This window comes from Humulus lupulus, chromosome 8 (genome assembly GCF_963169125.1).
Source record: "Humulus lupulus chromosome 8, drHumLupu1.1, whole genome shotgun sequence".
NCBI classification, from domain to species: Eukaryota; Viridiplantae; Streptophyta; class Magnoliopsida; order Rosales; family Cannabaceae; genus Humulus; species Humulus lupulus.
The window spans coordinates 38,067,392-38,086,902 of NC_084800.1; the positions used below are offsets into that span (position 1 = coordinate 38,067,392).

The following is a 19,511-nucleotide window of genomic DNA, read 5'->3' on the forward strand; positions in this document are numbered from 1 at the left end:
AAAAAAAAAAGTAAAGTAAAAATATATATATATATACCTATAAAAAAAATCGAAAAAAAAGAGTAAAAATCGAAAAAGAAAAAAAGAAAGTTATATATATTTATTTATATTGTTATATATTATATTATATATATTTCTTGGTAGTTGATGGCGTTTAGTGCCTCCTACTTACTTATTAGTTGAGTGCATTAGTGCCTCCTAATTCTTTTTTCTTTTTCTTTTTATGTTTTTTTAGTTGATGGCATTAGTGCCTCCTAAGTTTTATTATTATTAGCATTATTATTATTAGTGTTGGTTGATTCCATTAGTGCCTCCTAATTTTTATATAACTATTTACTATTGCTATTGTCATTTTTTTCTTAATTATCGCATTTAGTTAGTTGTAATTTTATTGTTTAAGAAAATACTTGAAAAAAAACTAAAAAAACAAAGCTTGTTCTTTCAACATAAGCAAATTTTGCTGAAAGGAAATTTGGCAAAGTTCCCATCCACGCTTATTAATTAACCTCGGGGAGTTGTTATTAAGTTGTGAGTAAGTGGAATCAAATAGGCCTGGGAACAAGTTAAACCAAAAAAATAAAAAAAAATCATAACAAAAAAAATTTATATATTTATATAAATATTATAATCTCTTCTTGTTATAAGTATGCTCTGTGGTTGCGGTTCTAACTGATCTTCCACATCAGAAATTTGTTTTCTTGTGATTGTTTGTGTTACTTGGTGAAATTTGTGACATTGTATGCATCAGTGGCATCGTAATTCAAAAAATCGTTTGGTGAAAAAATTAGTGTCTTTACGTGAAATTGAAAGTGTTTTTGAAAATTTAAGCATAATGGAACAAGAACCTAATGTTGTGCAAGAAAAAATTCTTCTTGAATACTTTTCACCTATTTCATCTAATGCTCTGTCATGCATTGTTTCGCCCACTACTAATGCCACTCATTTTGAACTTAAACCATCAATCATTCAATTGTTACCATCATTTTATGGTTTAGAAAGAGAGGATCCATACATGCATGTAAAAGACTTTTTGGAAATTTGCTCAACCTTTCGTTTTCAAAATTTTTTAGATGAGTCGGTTAAACTTAGGTTGTTTCCTTTTTCTTTAAAAGATAGAGCCAAAGCTTGGTTAAACTCACTTCCAACTGGAACCATAACTACTTGGGATCAACTTTTTAATAAATTCCTTGCTAAATTTTTCCCCATGTCCAAAACTGATTGTAATGCCCCGAATTCTCCGTTGTGTTTAACGTCGTGAATAGTAGGTCGGGAGGGCCATACTTGCTTAATTATGTTATTAATTGATAAAATGCATGTATATGCTGATTATATTATGATATGATGTGAAATGCATGCATGTGAGTCCATATTTGTTATTACAGGGGTGTGATGGTAATTTGGCCCGTTGAGGGTAAATTGATTATTTGTACGCATGTTGGTGATATATCTTGAGACCACATTATGATGTGGGTTTGCTCGAGCCATTTGGCATGAGACGATCAAGGAATGTTAATTATCGGTTTGGTCATAACAGGTTTAAGCTCGGGGCTCGGGGTGAGTCTCGGGGTGTTTTATTGATTAGAGTGTTACCAGGCATTAAAGGGTAACGGGATGTGAAATATTGGTGTTTGAGAATATTGAGATTAGCAGGAATTGGGAAGCGTTAATTATCATTAACGGTATAGGTGGAAAATGCCAAAATTACCCTTGAAGTGGTTCTATAAGCTTTATAAGACCTAGGGGTATACTGGTCATTTGGGATTTGGATGTATATATGGTTTTAGATGGCTGTAGAAACCATACAAAACAGAGCAAAAACAGAGAGTGAACTTTCTCCTTCCCGTGCATCCATTTCCCTCTTTCCTTCTTTGGTGATTTGAGCTCAAAGGGTGGAATCAAGCTAGGAGATCAAGGGGCTGAGGTTTTAGACTTAGTTCAGCCATTGGAGATGGTTCAATTCCAGGTTTGAGGTGAGTTTTATCCATTGATTTTCTGGTTATGCGCTGTTTTCGTTTTAAGATTTCAGCTCTAGATTTTGGTGTGGAAAGTTGGAATCAAGGGGAGTTTTTGTGATGTCTAGGTTGGGTTATGATGGGGGAGAGTTGTGGGTGATGTTTGGAGGTTTAAATGGGTGTTTGGAAGAGGTTTTGAGTTGGTTTGAAGGGCTGGTTCTAAGGATAAACGCAGGAGGATGTTTGCTGGTGCGTGCTGAATTCTGGGTAATTTAGCATAATGAGCCGCGGCCTGAGAAGGCTTCAGAGGTGGAAACGCCTCTGTCAGGAGGGTGAGCCGCGGCCCATCAGGGCAAATTTGGCCAGAAAAGTGTTTTTAGCATGGGGATTCAAACCTAAGGCCTCGGGGTTGAACCTACTACCCGGTTGAGTAGTGTTTGATGTCCCGGAGGTTAGGTTTTGGTTTGGGAACCTTTTATAGTTCATTTTATTGATGGAATCCCATAATTGGTTATGACCAGGTAACCGCTAAAGGACCAAAAGGTTGATCGTTCTCAGGGTTGTTCTTGTATTCATTCTTGCTCGAACCAGAGGTAAGAAAACTGCACCCCAAGTGTGACATGCATGGATACTCGTGAGGCATGTTGGTTGTGTAATATGGACATGGATTGAATATAGAATGTTGGGCATGCGTTGCTCACTTGTGCATGGTACTGACTTATTAGTCAGGTTTGGCAAAGGTGCTAGTATCAACTGTGAAGCTGTGACTCATTAGTCAGGTTCGGCAGTGGTACTGGGCACTGGTCATGATGCGCTAACTCATCAGTCAGAATTGGCAAAGATGTTAGTATCAGCTGTGAAGCTGTGACTTATTAGTCAGGTTCGGCAGTGATGCTGGACACTGGTCACCTAGCGCTGACTCATTAGTCAGGACGGCCTTAGCGTGGATCACGCAAGCCAACAGAGATTAGATCTAATCGACTATTAGCATTGAATGGCTCAAAGAGCATTAATGCCAGACCGACCCCGAGGGTCGATGAATGAAATAAGCGCTTGGAGGCTAGTGGCTTACCTAGCAGCCACTCTCCCCCGCTAAGATCATGTGGTGTTCACCTATTTGTTTGAAAGCTTATTGCTCGGTGTGATTATAATGATAATCGTTTGATAATGTTATGAAAAGTATTATGTTTTCTTGTTGGGCTTTGACTCATGGGTGCTATGTGGTGCAGGTAAAGGGAAAGAAAAGCTCACTTAGCCTTGAGTGGAGAGCTGATGTGGTGATGTGTACATATGCGGCCGCTTGACCACCACGGCCAAGGAGTTCTCAGAGGAACTAGGGGGCTTACCCTATTTTTGCCGCTTAGGTCGGCGGGATTGTAAATTTAAAACTGTAATGACCATTTTGAACTGGGAACCACTTGTAAATGTTTTGTTTAGCTCTGCAGAGCAGTTTGTAATGAAAATCTCCATTTCCCTTTTTATTGGTTTTATGCCTTAACCTGTTAATTACACTTAGAGCACGTTTTTGACCAAAGGACTCGGGTAGCGAGTCAAATTTCCAGTCCACCGTTCACCGTAACTATTCTGGGGTAGCCAGGGCGTTACACTGATAGTTTAAGAAGAGAAATCTCCGAATTTTATCAAAAAGATAACGAAGAATTTTATGAATGTTGGGAAAGATTTAAAGATTTATTATTAAAATGTCCCCACCATGGTTTTGAAAAATGGAGACTTGTAAAATATTTTTATGATGGTTTAACCCCTTCAAACCGACAAATGATTCAATCTATGGATACCGAATTTTTTTTAAAATTGCAAGGGCAAGAGGCTTGGGACGCTCTTGAAGAATTGTCTGTTAATTCATAACAATGGAATTATTCTGAGCCTAGGTCTAGAGCCAACCCTTCACCAAAAAGAGAAGGAAAATATGAAATAAAAGAAGAAAGTGATTTAAGAACATCATTTGAAAAATTAGCAAGAAAAGTAGACGCCTTAGTAATAAGTCAATCTATGAATTCTCATGTGCAACCTAAAAAAGATGTTTGTTCTTTATGTGCTAGTTCATGTCATAATCCTCAATCATGTCCTTCTTTTATTGAAACTTTTTCTGAAGAGGCTAATGCTTTACATTCATATGGAAAACCTTCTTCTGATAGCCCATTTTCCAACACATACAATCCAAATTGGAGAAACCATCCTAATTTTTCATGGAGACAAAACCAACCACAAATGAATCAAGGAAACCAATTCCACATGCCAAATCCAAATCATGCCCAACCAAGTCAACCTTACCCTCTGCAAAGAAAACCTTCCTTAGAAGACACCTTACAACAATTCATGCAATCCACCCAACAAATCTTACAAAATCAGTCTCAATCCATTGCCAAACTCGAGACACAATTGGGTCAACTTGCTAATGTTGTAACCGAGAGAGAAAAATGAAGATTTCCTAGCCAACCCATCCCAAATCCTAAAGGCCAATATGAAATAGGAACTCCTAGTCATAAAGAAGAAGCTAAGTCTATCTCAACTCTTAGGTCCGGAAAACAAATTGTCAAACCCGATTACATACCTCAAGTTGAAAAAGACCAAAGCCAACCTCAAAGTTCCAACACAAATGACCTTTCAAAAGATGATGCTCCAATCCTTCCTTCCATCCCAAAAGCTCATTTTCCACAAAGATTAATTCCACTCAAGAAAGACAACCAATATAGTGACATCTTAGAAGTTTTCAAACAAGTAAGCATCAACATTCCTTTCTTAGATGACATTAAACAAATTCCTGCCTATTCTAAATTCTTAAAAGACCTTTGCACTGTTAAAAGAAACACAAATGTTCCAAAAAAGGCGTTTTTAACTGAACAAGTTAGCTCCATAATTCAACATAAAAGCCTTGTGAAATATAAAGATCCCGGTTGTCCAACAATTTCATGCATCATTGGCGATCATTTCATTAACAAAGCTTTACTTGATTTAGGAGCTAGTGTGAATTTACTGCCTTATTCTGTGTATAAGAAACTTGGTCTAGGAGAATTAAAACCAACTTCTATAACACTTCAATTAGCCGATCGTTCAGTGAAAATCCCTAGAGGTATTGTAGAAGATGTTTTAATTAAAGTGGATAAATTCTATTTCCCTGTGGACTTTATTGTTCTTGACACTCAACTTGTTGAAAATGCTCATGCTCAAATACCCATCATTCTAGGTAGACCATTTTTAGCTACATCTAATGCAATTATCAACTGTCATAATGGTGTATTGAAATTATCTTTTGGAAACATGACTGTTGAATTAAATGTTTTTGATGTTGCTAAATCTGTTGAGTGTGAGGAAGTGCATGGATTTAACATGATAGAGAGTATGTGTGAAGATTATGGAAATGACTTACTTGATTTTTGTGAAAAATACTTTGGTATGAACCTGCATATTGATGATTTTAATGATGATGTGAATTCTTTGTTAGAGTCTATACCCTTAAATAAAACCAAAGTTGAACCATTTTCACCCTTAGATCATGTTCAATCAATTTCCGAGTCTCCAAAGTTAGACCTTAAACCTTTGCCAGAAAATTTAAAATATGCTTTTCTAGGAGAGTCTAAAACCTTGCCTGTTATCATAACATATGCTTTAGATAAAGAACAAGAAGATAAATTGTTAAATGTCCTTAGAAAACATAAGGAAGCCATAGGTTGGACTATTGGAGACATCAAGGGAATTAGCCTATCCATATGCATGCATAGAATCCATCTAGAAGAAAATGCTAAAACCTCTCGGGAATGTCAAAGAAGGTTAAATCCAAATATGAAAGAGGTCGTTAGGGAAGAATTACTTAAACTGTTAGATGTAGGTATCATTTACCCTATTTCTGATAGTCAATGGGTTAGTCCAGTCCAAGTAGTACCTAAAAAGTCTGGGATCACAGTTGTTGAAAATGAGAAAAATGAATTAATCCCTACTCGAGTACAAACGGGGTGGAGAGTGTGTATAGACTATAGAAAGCTAAATAATGTTACTAGAAAAGACCACTTTCCTTTACCCTTTATTGATCAAATGCTTGAACGTTAGCTGGCCATGCATATTACTGTTTTCTTGATGGCTATTCGGGATATAACCAAATCCCCATTGCCCCTAAAGATCAAGAAAAAACTACCTTCACTTGCCCTTTTGGAACCTTTGCATATCGTCGTATGCCTTTTGGTCTTTGTAATGCTCCTGCAACTTTTCAAAGATGTATGATTGCAATATTTTCTAATATGGTTGAAAGAAATCTTGAAGTGTTTATGGATGATTTTTCTGTGTTTGGAAATTCTTTTGATGACTGTTTGCACCATCTTTCTCTTGTTTTAATTCATTGTAAAGAAAAGAATTTAGTTCTTAATTGGGAAAAATGTCATTTTATGGTTAAAAAATGAATTGTTTTAGGTCATGTAATCTCATCTGAGGGAATAGAAGTTGATAAAGCAAAAGTTGACCTTATTTCAAAACTTCCCCCACCTAAAACAATAAAAGAAATTAGATCATTCTTAGGCCATGCCGGTTTTTATAGAAGATTCATAAAAGACTTTAGCAAAATTTCACGCCCATTATGTCATTTGCTAGGAAAAGAAAATGCTTTTGTCTTTGATAATGATTGCCATGTTGCCTTTGAAAGATTGAAATCCCTTTTGACTAGTGCACCTATTATTCGCCCTCCTAATTGGAATATTCCGTTTGAAATAATGTGTGATGCTTCTGATTATGCTATTGGTGCTGTTATAGGACAAAGAATTAAAAAGTTACCTCATGTAATCTACTATGCTAGCAAAACTTTGAACGATGCTCAATTAAATTATTCTACAACTGAAAAAGAATTGCTTGCTGTTGTGTTTGCATTGGAGAAATTTAGGTCTTACTTGTTAGGATCTAAAATAATTGTCTATTTTGATCATGCTGCATTGAAATATCTCTTGTCGAAAAAAGATGCTAAATCTCGCTTAATTCGTTGGATCTTGCTTTTACAAGAATTTGATTTAGAGATACGAGATAAAAAAGGTTCTGAAAATGTTGTTGCTGATCATTTGTCTAGAATTGTTGTTGAGACTAATAATGACTCCACCACTATAACGGAAACTTTTCCTGATGAACATCTCATGCATATATCTTCTCTGCCTTGGTATGCTGACATTGTGAATTATTTGGTCACTGGTGAAATTCCTTCTCATTGGTCTAAGCATGACAAATCTAAATTTTATCATGAAGTGAAAAATTTCGTGTGGGATGATCCTTATTTGTTTAAATATTGCCCTGATCAAATAATAAGGAGATTGTAATGCCCCGAATTCCCCGATGAGTTTAACGGCATGAATAGTAGGCCGGGAGGGCCATACTTGCTTAATTATGTTGTTAATTGATTAAATGCATGTATATGTTGATTATATTATGATATGATGCGAAATGCATGCATATGAGTCCATATTTACAATTACAGGGGTATGATTATAATTTGGCCCGTTGAGGGTAATTTGTGTATTTGGGTGCATGATATGGATTTGTGAATGAGATTCTATTATTATGGAGATATATTCGAGCTATTTATCATGAGACGGTTATTTTTAGTGGATTAGCGGTTTTACCATAATGGGGTCAATTTTAGGGTAATAGAAATGTTATTTGATGATAAATTGGGAATATTTAATATCAGGGTGAAATTTTGGAGGTTTTGACTATAATGTCCCCGGGGGTGTTTTCGGGACCCCGAACATTAGGTTTTATTTGAGGTTACTTAAGGTTGAAGTAGCTTATCAGATAGAACATACGATAAGAAAACCTTCCATTCTCCCTTTTCAAAGTTCGTTTTACCGTTTAAGCCTTTTTGACTAAATCTTGAGTTCTAGGAGTCGGAATCGAGTGAGGATCGAGGCATAGCGATCCTAGGGAAGATTAGAAGCTTCTTAACCGAAGGATTCGACGGAAAACAACCCAATTGAAGGTAATCGAAGTTTAAGTTTTGAGTTTTTTTGAGTTTCTAAGCTTTGAATTGATTTTGTGAATTGTTGAGTTTTCGGTTCGTTCGAGCCTTGGGTTTTGAGGGTTTTGATGCATGGGGAAGCTTGGGAACTTTGTCTTGATGATTGGGGAATGTTTAGGGATGATTTTGGAGGCTTTGGAGTGTTAGAAACGCGGTTGGGAATGGCCCAGGGTGGAGCGCCGCGGCCCTTCTTTGAAGAAGCAGGTGGGGAGCTTGTGCTCGCTGGGCGCCGCGGCCCTTGATGAAGGGCGCCGCGGCCCTAGCCTCTGGGAACCCTAGGGGCCGCGGCCCAAGGTGCTAGGGCCGCAGCCCTTGCCCTGTTTTCGCCCCGTTTGCTCGTTTTGACCCCAGAAACCTAGTTTTAGGCCTCGGGAGTGTTCTTGCTACTTGGATTAGTTTGGATTGATCTCTTGGAGGTTAGATAATGGTTTGAGACCCTTGATTATCTTGATTATTAATGGTATCCCAAATGTGTTGTGATTAGGTAACCGCTAAAGGACTAAAAGCTAAACCGTTCTCAAAGGTCGTTCTCTTGTTCATTCTAGCTCGAATCAAAGGTAAGAAAACTACACCCAAAGTGTGACATGCATGGATATTTGTGAGGCATGTTGGTTGTATAAATATGGACATGGATTGAATACAGAATTGACAAAAGTGTTAGTATCAGCTGTGAGGCTGTGACTTACTTGTCAGGCTCGGCAGTGTTACTGGACACAGGTCAGGAAGCGCTGACTTACTTGTCAGAACGACCTTAGCGTGAATCACGCAAGCCAACAGAGATTAGATCTAATCGACCACTAGCATTGAATGACTCAAGGAGCATTAATGCCTGACCGACCCTGAGGGTCGATGAACAAACTGAGCTTGGAGGCTGGTGGCTTACCTAGCAGCCACTCTCCCGCTAGAAAAGAGAGCTTGAAGGCTAGTGGCTAACCCATCAGCCACTCTTCCGCTACAAAACAGAGCTTGAAGGCTAGTGGCTAACCCATCAGCCACTCTTCCGCTACAAAACAGAGCTTGGAGGCTGGTGGCTTACCTAGCAGCCACTCTCCCGCTAGAAAAGAGAGCTTGGAGGCTAGTGGCTTACTTAACAGCCACTCTCCCGCTAAAATCATGTGTTATTCATTTGTTTGAAAGCTTTATGCTCAGTGTGATTATAATGATAATCATTTGGTAATGTTTATGAAAAGTATTGTGTTTTCTTGCTGGGCTTTGGCTCATGGGTGCTATGTGGTGCAGGTAAAGGGAAAGAAAAGCTCACCTAGCCTTGAGTGGAGAGCTGATGTGGTGTTGTGTACATATGCGGCCGCTTGACAACCACAGCCAAGGTGTTCTCAGAGGAACTAGGGGGTTTACCCTACTTTTGTCGCTTAGGTCGGCGGGATTGTAAATTTAAAACTGTAATGACCATTTTGTACTGAGAACCACTTGTAAATGTTTTGTTTAGCTCTGCAGAGCAGTTTGTAATAAAATCTCCATTTCCTTTTTATTGGTTTTGTACCTTAACCTGTTAATCACACTTAGAGTATGTTTTTGACCAAAGGACTCAGGCAATGAGTCAAATTTCCGGTCCACCGTTCACCGTAACTGTTCTGGGGTAGCCAGGGCGTTACAGAGATGCATTCCAAATTGTGATCAAACTAAAATTATATCTTTTTGTCATGATCATGCATGTGGTGGACATTTTAGTGGTAAGAAAACTGCTTTGAAAATTTTACAATGTGGATTTTATTGGCCTACTATTTTTCATGACACTTATGTTTATTGCAAATCTTGCGAACGTTGTCAAATGTTAGGGAGTGTAACTAGAAGAAACATGATGCCTTTGAATCCTATCCTTATTGTTGAAATATATGATGTTTGGGGCTTTGATTTTATGGGTCCATTTCCTAACTCTTTGGTAACTTGTACATTCTTGTTGGTGTTGATTATGTGTCTAAATGGGTTGAAGCTATTGCATGCCACACAAATGACCATAAAGTTGTGCTTAAGTTTTTGAAAGAAAATATTTTCTCTCGTTTTGGCTCACCACGTGCTATCATTAGTGATAACGGTACACATTTTTGTAATAGATCTTTTGAGCATTTAATGAAACAATATGGTATTACACATAAAGTCACTACACCTTATCACCCACAAACTAATGGTCAAGTTGAAATATCAAATAGAGAAATTAAGCACATCTTAGAAAAAACTGTCAATCCAACTAGGAAAGATTGGTCCTTAAGACTCATTGATGCATTATGGGCATATCGAACTGCATACAAAACACCCATTGGAATGTCTCCCTATAGACTTGTGTATGGAAAGGCATGTCACTTACCCGTTGAGCTAGAACATAGAGCCTATTGGGCAATTAAGCAATTGAATTTTTCCTTAGACAAAGCGGGTGAGAGAAGAAAGCTTCAATTAAATGAGTTAGAAGAGCTTAGGCATGATGAATATGACTATTCCAAAAAATATAAGGATCGAATGAAGATTTACCATGACAAAAACATTTTGCGAAAAGATTTCTCTCCCGGTCAAAAAGTCCTTTTATACAATTCTCGTTTGCATCTCTTCCCGGGGAAGTTACGCTCTAGGTGGGTAGGTCCATACATTGTTCGCACTGTTTTTCCACATGGAGCCATTGAAATTGAAAATCCTAATAATGGTAATGTATTCAAAGTGAATGGACAAAAATTGAAACCATTTTTAGAATTGAAAACTGCTAAAGTGGATGAAATCATTCTTGAGGATCCTATTTACCATGGTCCTTGATCGCTCTCATCAATTCCTGGTAAATTTGTGTTTTATTTATGTTTTAGGTTAACTTCTTGTTTTGATTTTTTGTTTCCTTTTTGTTGCACTCTTGACAATGCTACATGATGAGGTACGACCATTCTAAACTCTAAACTCTTTCACACTTCAATTTATATTTGTATTTTGATACATTGAGGACAATGCATAAATTAAGTTTGGGGGTAGTGAGTTTATATGATTACTTTTTTCATGTGTTTGAAAATGGTAGAATTTTTTTTAAAAAAAAAAACAAAAAATTGGATGGTAGAGTATCTATTTTATATATTAAATATATAAAAAAAAACAAAAAAATATTATCTTTCTATTAGTATATATATATAGTTTTGTGCTTTTATACTTTATTTTCTATAAAAAAAAAACAAAATTAAAAAAAAAAAAAAAACCCTTTTGGTGATATCCGTTTTTCCTATGATAATACCCTTGATTGAGTTTGATTTTAGTTTAAAAAATATATGAATATTTCTTAAGCTTTGTGTTTAATTCTTGGGTCAATTTTGTTTAAAAAAATGAAATTTTGAAAAAAAATTTATTATTCATCATAATATGTGAAATAAATAGTTATTACAACAATTTTTCCAAAATTCACATAATAACTTGATAAATAGTTTTGGACTTATAATTTAAAATATATTTTCAAAGCAAGATTGACTATGGAATTAATTACATAAGGTTAATTTTGATTCATATTTTTTATAAATTATTTTCAATATGCAATCTTTGAGGACATTTTTGATATCACCAAATAAAAAAAAAATGTGTATTTTAATTTTTCTTTTGCTTGAGGACTAGCAAAACTTTAAGTTTGGGGGTGTGATAACTCTACAAAATAGAGTTATTTTACCACTTTTTATGTGTTAATTGTTGCTTAGTTCTTGAGTTCTTAATTGATTTATTAAGTTTTTAAGTAATCTTGCATTTATTAGTCTTATTGTAATTTTTTAGATTTTTATATATTTTTATAGATATTTTATTGTGTTATGTTGTAAGTGAATTAGTTAAAATTAGTATTGTTAGTTTGAATGCTAAAAATATGATTTTATTGAAATTAAATGTTATGTAAATTAAATTTTAATTAATGTTTTCATGAGAATTATATGGTATATTTTATTAATGAAAATATATAATTTTAATTTAGTTTATAATTTATTTTGTAGGAAAATTATTTTATTTGTGGCTCTTGAAAAGCAAAGAAATCAAAAGAAAGGTGGTAGTTTGAAAGAAAATAACAAGAAATTTGACATTTTCCAAATGGGCCAATGCCTCAGCCCAGGCCCATTTTTGGTCTCTCCTTGCTGCCTCCAGCCGTGGCCATCAACGTCCTCTTCCTCCCAACAGCTGCCAATCACTCCCAAGCCAGCAGCTGCTCCAAAGCACCACGTAGCCGCCAGCTTCCTCTTGCCACTAACCGAAGTCCACATGCTCCATCACACACCCAGCCTTCAGCAAGTGTTTTTCCAGCCGCCTGTTGCACCAAAGCCCAGCCCACTGTGGGCCTGCCTCTCTCCCAGGCTCGCCTGCCTCCATTTGGGCCGGCTGCCATTTCGGCCCAACACCAACTCAGCCAAGTCAACCCTGCCACAGCCACAAAAATAAGACCAAAAAAATCATGTTTTTATTCCCAATATTTTTCACTCAAATATCAATTCACTCTTCCCTATTTTTCTTACCTAAATAAACATTCCTAATTTATTTTTTACCCTAGCTTTTCACTAATATTTTACCCAACCAAACATTTCATCTTTCCAACACTCTTACACTTACTCTATTTATCCTACCACTTCCCAACATAATTAAATTAATCAATTTATTTATTTTAATTTGATTAATTTAATCTCCATATTTTGCCTATAAATAGAGTCTTGTAAGACCATTTGGGGGGCTCTTTTCCATCTTTTCAACATCTTCTACGCATATTTTTCTCTCTTCTTTTCACTATTTTCTCTCTACCATTTTCATCTTTTGAAGAGCATGTCAAGTATGTTATTTTGTAATTTTTATTTCAATCTAGTTATGAGCTTCTAATCTTTTTTCAAGATTATTAAGATAATGATGAAGCAAAATGTAACTAGATAGTATTTTTTGTTGTATGTTGATTTCCCATTTGTGCAACATTGTTTATGGATTTTTCTATCAAAGATATGCATTTTTCATCTATTATTGATTGTTAAAGCATATTAGACTTAGTTCTTCATTATGCAAAACTATGATATTCTTTGATTAAATGTTTTTCATTAAATTGTTCACATTTAATTCTTAGAGCATAAGTATCATATTTTGCCTTAACATAATCTTTTTGATTTTTTGTAGTTTCATTAGGTTGTAACACAACTAATGTTTAGAAATTATATATTATACAAGTGAAGAAAAATCCTACTTTTTTTAAAGTAACTTGTGCTTGAATAGAAAATGTATTTTGAAACAAAATATAGTGTGATTTATTTCAACTATATCTAAACTTGAGAATCAATATACTTATAAATATTATTGAACTTGCATTTTGTGGATTCTAATATCTTAATAGTTTTATTTTACTTATCTCATTTGAAAACCATTTTTCTATTTAATCTTAAATCTTTTTATTACTTGTCTTTTATTTTTCTAAAACAAAATCTCATCAAATATTTGAAACTAGGTTAGAATATTCTTGCTTTGTTTGAAATAGTTTCTTTTGATGTTAGTAAACTCTCATGGGTTCGACTTCGTACTTACATGAACATTATATTCCGAAACACCCTCTTTTGGGATCAACAGATCCATCAAGTAACTGTTACCTTACCTAGGATTTTAAAAAAAACTTACAATCTAAAAAAAAGAAAGGGTTTATACCTTTTTGGACCCTTTGTTTTTTCCCATTACCTGTTTGGACCCTGTGTTTTGACAAATTACTTTTTAGACCCTATATTTTATAAAATGGTTAAAATAGAACCCTGAATTCGATTTTGGTCAATGTTTTTTCAACTAAAATCACAAATAATTTACCAAACTAATAATTCAGAACAAAAATAAAATCATTCTGCTTAAAAATTGTGTTGTTATATTCAATTTTTTCTTCATCAAAATTGAGTTTAGGGTTCTATTTTAACTATTTTACAAAACATAGGGTCCAAAAAATTATTTGTAAAAACACAGGGTCCAAACAAGTAATAAGAAAAAACATAGGGTCCAAAAAAGTATAAACCCAAAAAGAAAATAATATTTATAATGAATAAAAAAAATAATAAACACAATTCATATTAAAAAATTACAAAAACAACAAAGAAAAATTTAATATAAAAATAATATAAAAAAACAAATAAGCTAAAAAAAATAATAATCAAATTACAAACATACATACCCTTCCAAATTAATAAAACTTGAATAATAGTAAAAGTATAATATAAACTAACTTTTATAAAAAAATATGGAAAAATAAATACATACAAAAAAAACCATAAATTAATTTTTTTTAAAAGTCATATTTTTGTACACCATTCAAAATCTCATATAAAATAGAGTTTATACTTTTTAATACCTATGTTTTTTCCCATTATTTGTTTGAATCCTGTGTTTTGATAAATTACTTTTTGGACCTTATGTTTTATAAAATGATTAAAATAGAACTCTAAACCCGATTTTGATCAATGTTTTCTCAACTAAAATTATAAATAATTTACCAAACTAACAATTCAGAAAAAAAATAAAAGCATTCTGCTTAAAAACTGTATTGTTATATTCAATTTTTTATTTATCAAAATTGAGTTTATAGTTCTATTTTAACCATTTTATAAAACATAAGGTCCAAAAAATAATTTGTCAAAACACAGAGTCCAAACAAGTAATCAAACAAAACACAACCCTATAAAATATAATTTACTCTTAAAATGAACTTTGACACAAAAATCGTGCTACAAACAAGAAATATTAAAATGATATAATTTATATTTAAAAATATGAAATTGGAATAACAACATGTGATTTTCGTTAATATTTTTTTAAAATAAAATAAATTTAGAAATGGAAGGGACGAGAATATTAGACTAAGAAACCCTCGTCGGTGAGACGGTCTATTAGAACAAAAACAAAACAAAACCTTTTCAATACCAAATAAATAGTCTTCAGCAGCCACCTATAGTCTTCACTGACCATCAGCGCCAAATCCCAACCCATTTTCTCGACCCGAATCCCATTTCATGGCTGCTGACGCCAACGGAACCTTCTCAGCCCAATATCTCTCTCTTACCGGAATTTCATTGACGTCTATTCTCACCACCCTCACCATTCACTGATATATTTTTGTTTTCATCAAAAACCCTTGCACCACTTTTTCTTTTACTTGGTTTCAGCCATCCGAGTAGAACTTCTTTCCGGGTCGGGTTACTTTTTTCGAGTTCAGGATTTGTTTGGAAATGACTACCTTAAAGAGCTGTAGCGTTTGCTTGCGAGACTCGGCGCTCCAGCTTCCGCGTCACAATTCTGGCGATAGCTACAAGAGGTTTGTGTCGTTCTATTTTAATAATTGATTCGAGTTAACTTTTTATGTTTATATATATATATATATATATATATATAAAAAGCTTAAGAAATTATAGTCATGACTCATTGTTTTTTATATTGAATTTAATTTAACCCTTTATTTATGAGAGTATAACATACCCAGACTTTTGTTTGTTGAGGGGTAGATTGTTGTGGCTTTCCTTTACAATGCTTAGAAATGGTGGAATTTCTTTTTGGGTGGAGATAAATAGATAATCTTGTAGCTGTGATAACACCCTTTCAAAATATGGGTGTATTGACTAATCACTATGCCCTTCTCCCTTGAAATACTTAGCCCCCCTTTTTTATACATATAACAAATGTTTAGAATTTATTATTGCTTCATAGGGTGCCTATAAACGTGCTAGTATAACAACTTCACCTTTGTAGTTTGTACTTTTCTTCTTAATTCCTACTTTTTAGCAACTGGCTTCAATATACAGACTCCTTTCAAGGTGATTGTTCTGTTAAGCTCCCTCATCCCTGCTAAGCAATGCCATTTTTGGCACTTAAATAAGTTGCTCTGTGATTGTTGTTATTTGATGTTAATGTTTCTATACTTCCATTTGTACTCTGGAGAGTCATATCTGTGTAATGGTTAATCACCATTGTTCCATACAATCTATTTTTGCTTATTGGTACTAATTATGTTGTTTTCTGATAATTACCAGCTTGTTGCAATTTTTTTTTTATGGTTTATTATGTTTGTACTTTATCCATAGCGAATGCAGCTACTGTGAAATAGAAAGTACTGATTCTTTTTGCCACAATATAATTTTATATGCTAGTTTTCTACTAATTACAATCTCCTTGTTGGAAGAAATTTATGGTTTATTAATGCTTGTGCCCTTTCCAAAGCGAATGCAGCTACTGTAAAATAGAAAGTACCAATTTTTTTGCCACAATTGAATATCTGTTGGCTTGCTGATGTGGTTTACTTTAATGCTATGAAACAGGAGAACTGCAAAATGGAGAGCTCCACAAGCAGCTGTTCTTCCCAATTTTCATCTTCCAATGCGTAGTTTTGAAGTTAAACACAGGTAAACTATCATGTTTGATTTTCTGAACTGAGTAATGTTTTCATCATATTGAAGATTGTGCATAGCTGTTTCTTGCCTTTTTCTGATTTCCAAATTAGGATTATTTGAACCATGTGCATGTTTGATGTTCAGACATTTTCTCTTTTAACATTTTTATTTTAATGTTCGCCGGGGATTGGAAAAAAGTCAACTTTTTTGGGGCTTCATATGAAGAAGATAAAAAAAAATTGTTGGGTCTAAAACATATGCTCTTGCAATGTTTGCAGGACATCAGCAGAAGATATTAAGTCTCTTAGACTGATCACAGCTATCAAAACTCCATATCTACCTGATGGAAGATTTGATCTTGAAGCTTATGATGCATTGGTGAATATGCAGATTACAAATGGAGCTGAAGCTGTGATTGTGGGCGGTACAACTGGTGAAGGCCAGTTAATGAGCTGGGATGAACATATAATGCTCATTGGCCATACAGTCAACTGCTTTGGCGGATCAATCAAGGTGATTGGAAACACTGGAAGCAACTCTACAAGGGAAGCTATTCATGCTAGTGAGCAGGGTTTTGCCGTCGGAATGCATGCAGCCCTTCACATAAATCCTTATTATGGCAAAACCTCTTTGGATGGATTGATTGCACACTTCAATAGCGTGATTTCCATGGGTCCAACTATTATATATAATGTTCCATCACGAACTGGACAAGATATCCCACCAGGAGTGATTCATAGAGTAGCAAAAAGTGCAAACTTAGCCGGTATTAAGGAGTGTGTAGGAAATGATCGAATTGAAGAGTATGCAGACAAGGGAATGGTGGTTTGGAGTGGAAATGATGATCAATGCCATGATGCTAGGTGGAGTCATGGGGCTACTGGAGTCATATCTGTTACCAGTAACTTGATTCCAGGGTTGATGCGAGAAATCATGTTTCGAGGAAAGAACCCTTCACTTAACTCAAAGATCTTGCCTCTTGTCAACTGGCTATTCCAAGAGCCAAATCCAATTGGCTTGAACACAGCCCTTGCTCAACTTGGGGTTGTGAGGCCAGTTTTCAGGCTCCCTTATGTTCCTCTTCCTCTGGAAAAGAGGCTAGAATTTGTCGACCTGGTCAAAGAAATTGGGCGGGAGAATTTTGTTGGGGACAGAGATGTTAAGGTCCTCGATGATGATGATTTCATCTTGGTGGGTCGATATTGATCACTAGCTTTTTGTTATGAAACCTAGGTTTCTTTTTCTTGTATTCTATTTTAGGTTCTTTGCTCCAACCCTGACGAGGTCATAAATAAACTTCCATGCTATTGCTATGTTACATTGTAAGGCAGATTTTTCACTGTGCTGGTTTTACATTACAGATGACGATGGTTTGAGACATGTTTTCCTGTGTGTATGTTTTAAGTACTAATGTGCTTATGTATCATCTACACGAGTGTTGGTGCTGTATTATAATCCAGTTGGAAAAAGAATTACATGCCTACTCTGATGTTTTAAACACTTCCATGTCACGTTCCTATTGGTGATTCTCATTACCTTGTTTGGACTTGTTGACTTGTTTGTGAGTTAGAACAAAAGAAGAAGATGATGAAATGAACTACTTTTGCAAAGCCATATAGTGCAAGTGTGCACAAATGCAAAGCCCCTCTCCTATCTATTAACCTGGCAGAAACGACTTTTTTCTTTTCCTTTCGCTTCTTCACTAATATGATATAACCAGGTAAGTTATAGTTTAACGTAAAATTGACAGAGAAGAACAAACTGAGCATATTCATGTCTTACTATCGGTCACAAATGAATCCATTCCAAGTCGACGCACTTTTTATTTTTATTTTGGGTAACTAGCTTATTGTAGAAGTTAACAATTATAAAAATTCATTATATATCATTCCTACGTGAAAGGATTACAACAATTATAAATATATATGTATATATATATATAAAAAAAACTAGACTAGATAAGATATCATTCATTTAGCTTGATCAGTTCCCACCCCGAATATATTATTCTATATTAGAAACTAAAATAATCCCACAAAAGTAGGTACCCATGGAGGAAGATTAGACAGTAAAATATTATTTCTTCCTAGTTTCCTAGTTGAGATGACAACTTGTTCTGAATCTGAGATAACAAAGCTTGGTTCTCTTGGTGAAGAAGAAGCGCTTTCTTTCTTAGCTTCTGATTCTCTTCCATGATGGTTTGATTCTCCATATAAAGTTTCAAGTTCTTGATTTCCATCTCCACCTTCACTCCCACCATATCTGATTTTCTTCTCCTATTTCATCAAAGAAACTCTTTTTTAGTTTTATATATCTTAATTATATTAGAAAAAGGCAGAGGAAAAACAGAGAGAGAGAGAGAGAGAGAGAGAGAGTGAGAGAGAGAAGAAACCTGTTAAGGCCATGAACTCGAAGGTTGAAACGCTTGGAGGAGGATCTTCTAAGGCGAAAAGAAGCGTATATGCTGGTAATAGCAGTCCCAGTTATCAACTCTGACGAGTTCATACACATTTTGGTAGTTCTTTTTATGGTTCAGTTTCAGTGTTTTGTCAGAGAGGGAGAGAGAGATAGAAAAGACCATGAAAGATTATAACTATGTCACTAGCTAGAAAAGGCTAAAAGAAAATTGTGGATTCTTAGAGATGGGAATTCTAGATTTAAATAGGAGAGTTATCATGGCATGTAATATAGTAGGAGGAAGAAAAAAAAAGGTGAGAGATATAGCTGTGGTTTTGTGTTTGTGTGTGGTAATGATGGCAATTGGCATATACAAGAGGAGTCATGATTACAAATGGCCATTTTGAAAATGAGGATGAGGAATATGCAGCAGCAGCAGCAGAAGAAGGAGATGAAGAATTTTTCCACTCTCTTTATATTTATTTATTTATTAAATTTTTTCCTTTTTGATTGCTTTGGAGGAGTCTTTTTGGGTAGAGAAAAGAAGCCTTTAGACTATAGTACACTATTGGGGCACACACAGAAAACGACTGTATAAATACATTATTCACCTCATCTTCGGAATCATTTTCTTGAATTTTATCATAGGACTTTCTCATTCGGTTTAAAAGACATAAGGGTCCTCCTCTTTCCAAAGAAAAGAAATTAAAATTTGACTATATATGTTCATATCATATGGGAATTAAATGGTAAATTAACTAAATGAAATCATTACAGTGCAAAACAAAGCCTCGCCAAAGTTTGAAGAAATTT

General features: G+C 34.7%; 2 protein-coding genes and 1 non-coding gene across 3 annotated transcripts; 1 reads left to right on the top strand and 2 right to left on the bottom strand.

Moving 5' to 3' along the window:
* Positions 1-3,563: 3,563 nt before the first annotated feature.
* On the bottom strand, positions 3,564-3,670 carry LOC133798942 (small nucleolar RNA R71). The gene has a single exon (XR_009876158.1). It is a non-coding gene; the product is annotated as a small nucleolar RNA R71 (small nucleolar RNA).
* An 11,143-nt stretch (positions 3,671-14,813) lies between these two features.
* Positions 14,814-17,779, top strand: LOC133796862 (4-hydroxy-tetrahydrodipicolinate synthase, chloroplastic). Its single transcript, XM_062234549.1, has 3 exons — positions 14,814-15,232; positions 16,230-16,313; positions 16,580-17,779. The coding sequence occupies exons 1-3, from the start codon at positions 15,147-15,149 to the stop codon at positions 17,505-17,507; spliced, it is 1,098 nt and encodes a 365-aa protein (XP_062090533.1). The 5' UTR covers positions 14,814-15,146; the 3' UTR covers positions 17,508-17,779.
* A 380-nt stretch (positions 17,780-18,159) lies between these two features.
* LOC133796863 (protein LITTLE ZIPPER 2-like) lies at positions 18,160-19,230 on the bottom strand. The gene is made up of 2 exons (XM_062234550.1): positions 18,694-19,230; positions 18,160-18,577 (listed from the first exon to the last, which is right to left on the bottom strand). Exons 1-2 carry the CDS (start codon positions 18,810-18,812, stop codon positions 18,388-18,390), a joined length of 309 nt encoding a protein of 102 aa, XP_062090534.1. The 5' UTR covers positions 18,813-19,230; the 3' UTR covers positions 18,160-18,387.
* Positions 19,231-19,511: the final 281 nt, after the last annotated feature.

What these genes read in the sequence shown, in the direction of transcription:
- LOC133796863 (XM_062234550.1), bottom strand. Translation starts at nt 18,812, where the DNA reads ATGTGTATGAACTCGTCAGAGTTGATAACTGGGACTGCTATTACCAGC. An exon ending in CGAGTTCATGGCCTTAACAG is followed by an intron (nt 18,578 to 18,693) that starts GTTTCTTCTCTC and finishes TTGATGAAATAG; the next exon opens with GAGAAGAAAATCAGATATGG.
- LOC133796862 (XM_062234549.1), top strand. Translation starts at nt 15,147, where the DNA reads ATGACTACCTTAAAGAGCTGTAGCGTTTGCTTGCGAGACTCGGCGCTC. An exon ending in TCTGGCGATAGCTACAAGAG is followed by an intron (nt 15,233 to 16,229) that starts GTTTGTGTCGTT and finishes GCTATGAAACAG; the next exon opens with GAGAACTGCAAAATGGAGAG. An exon ending in AGTTTTGAAGTTAAACACAG is followed by an intron (nt 16,314 to 16,579) that starts GTAAACTATCAT and finishes CAATGTTTGCAG; the next exon opens with GACATCAGCAGAAGATATTA.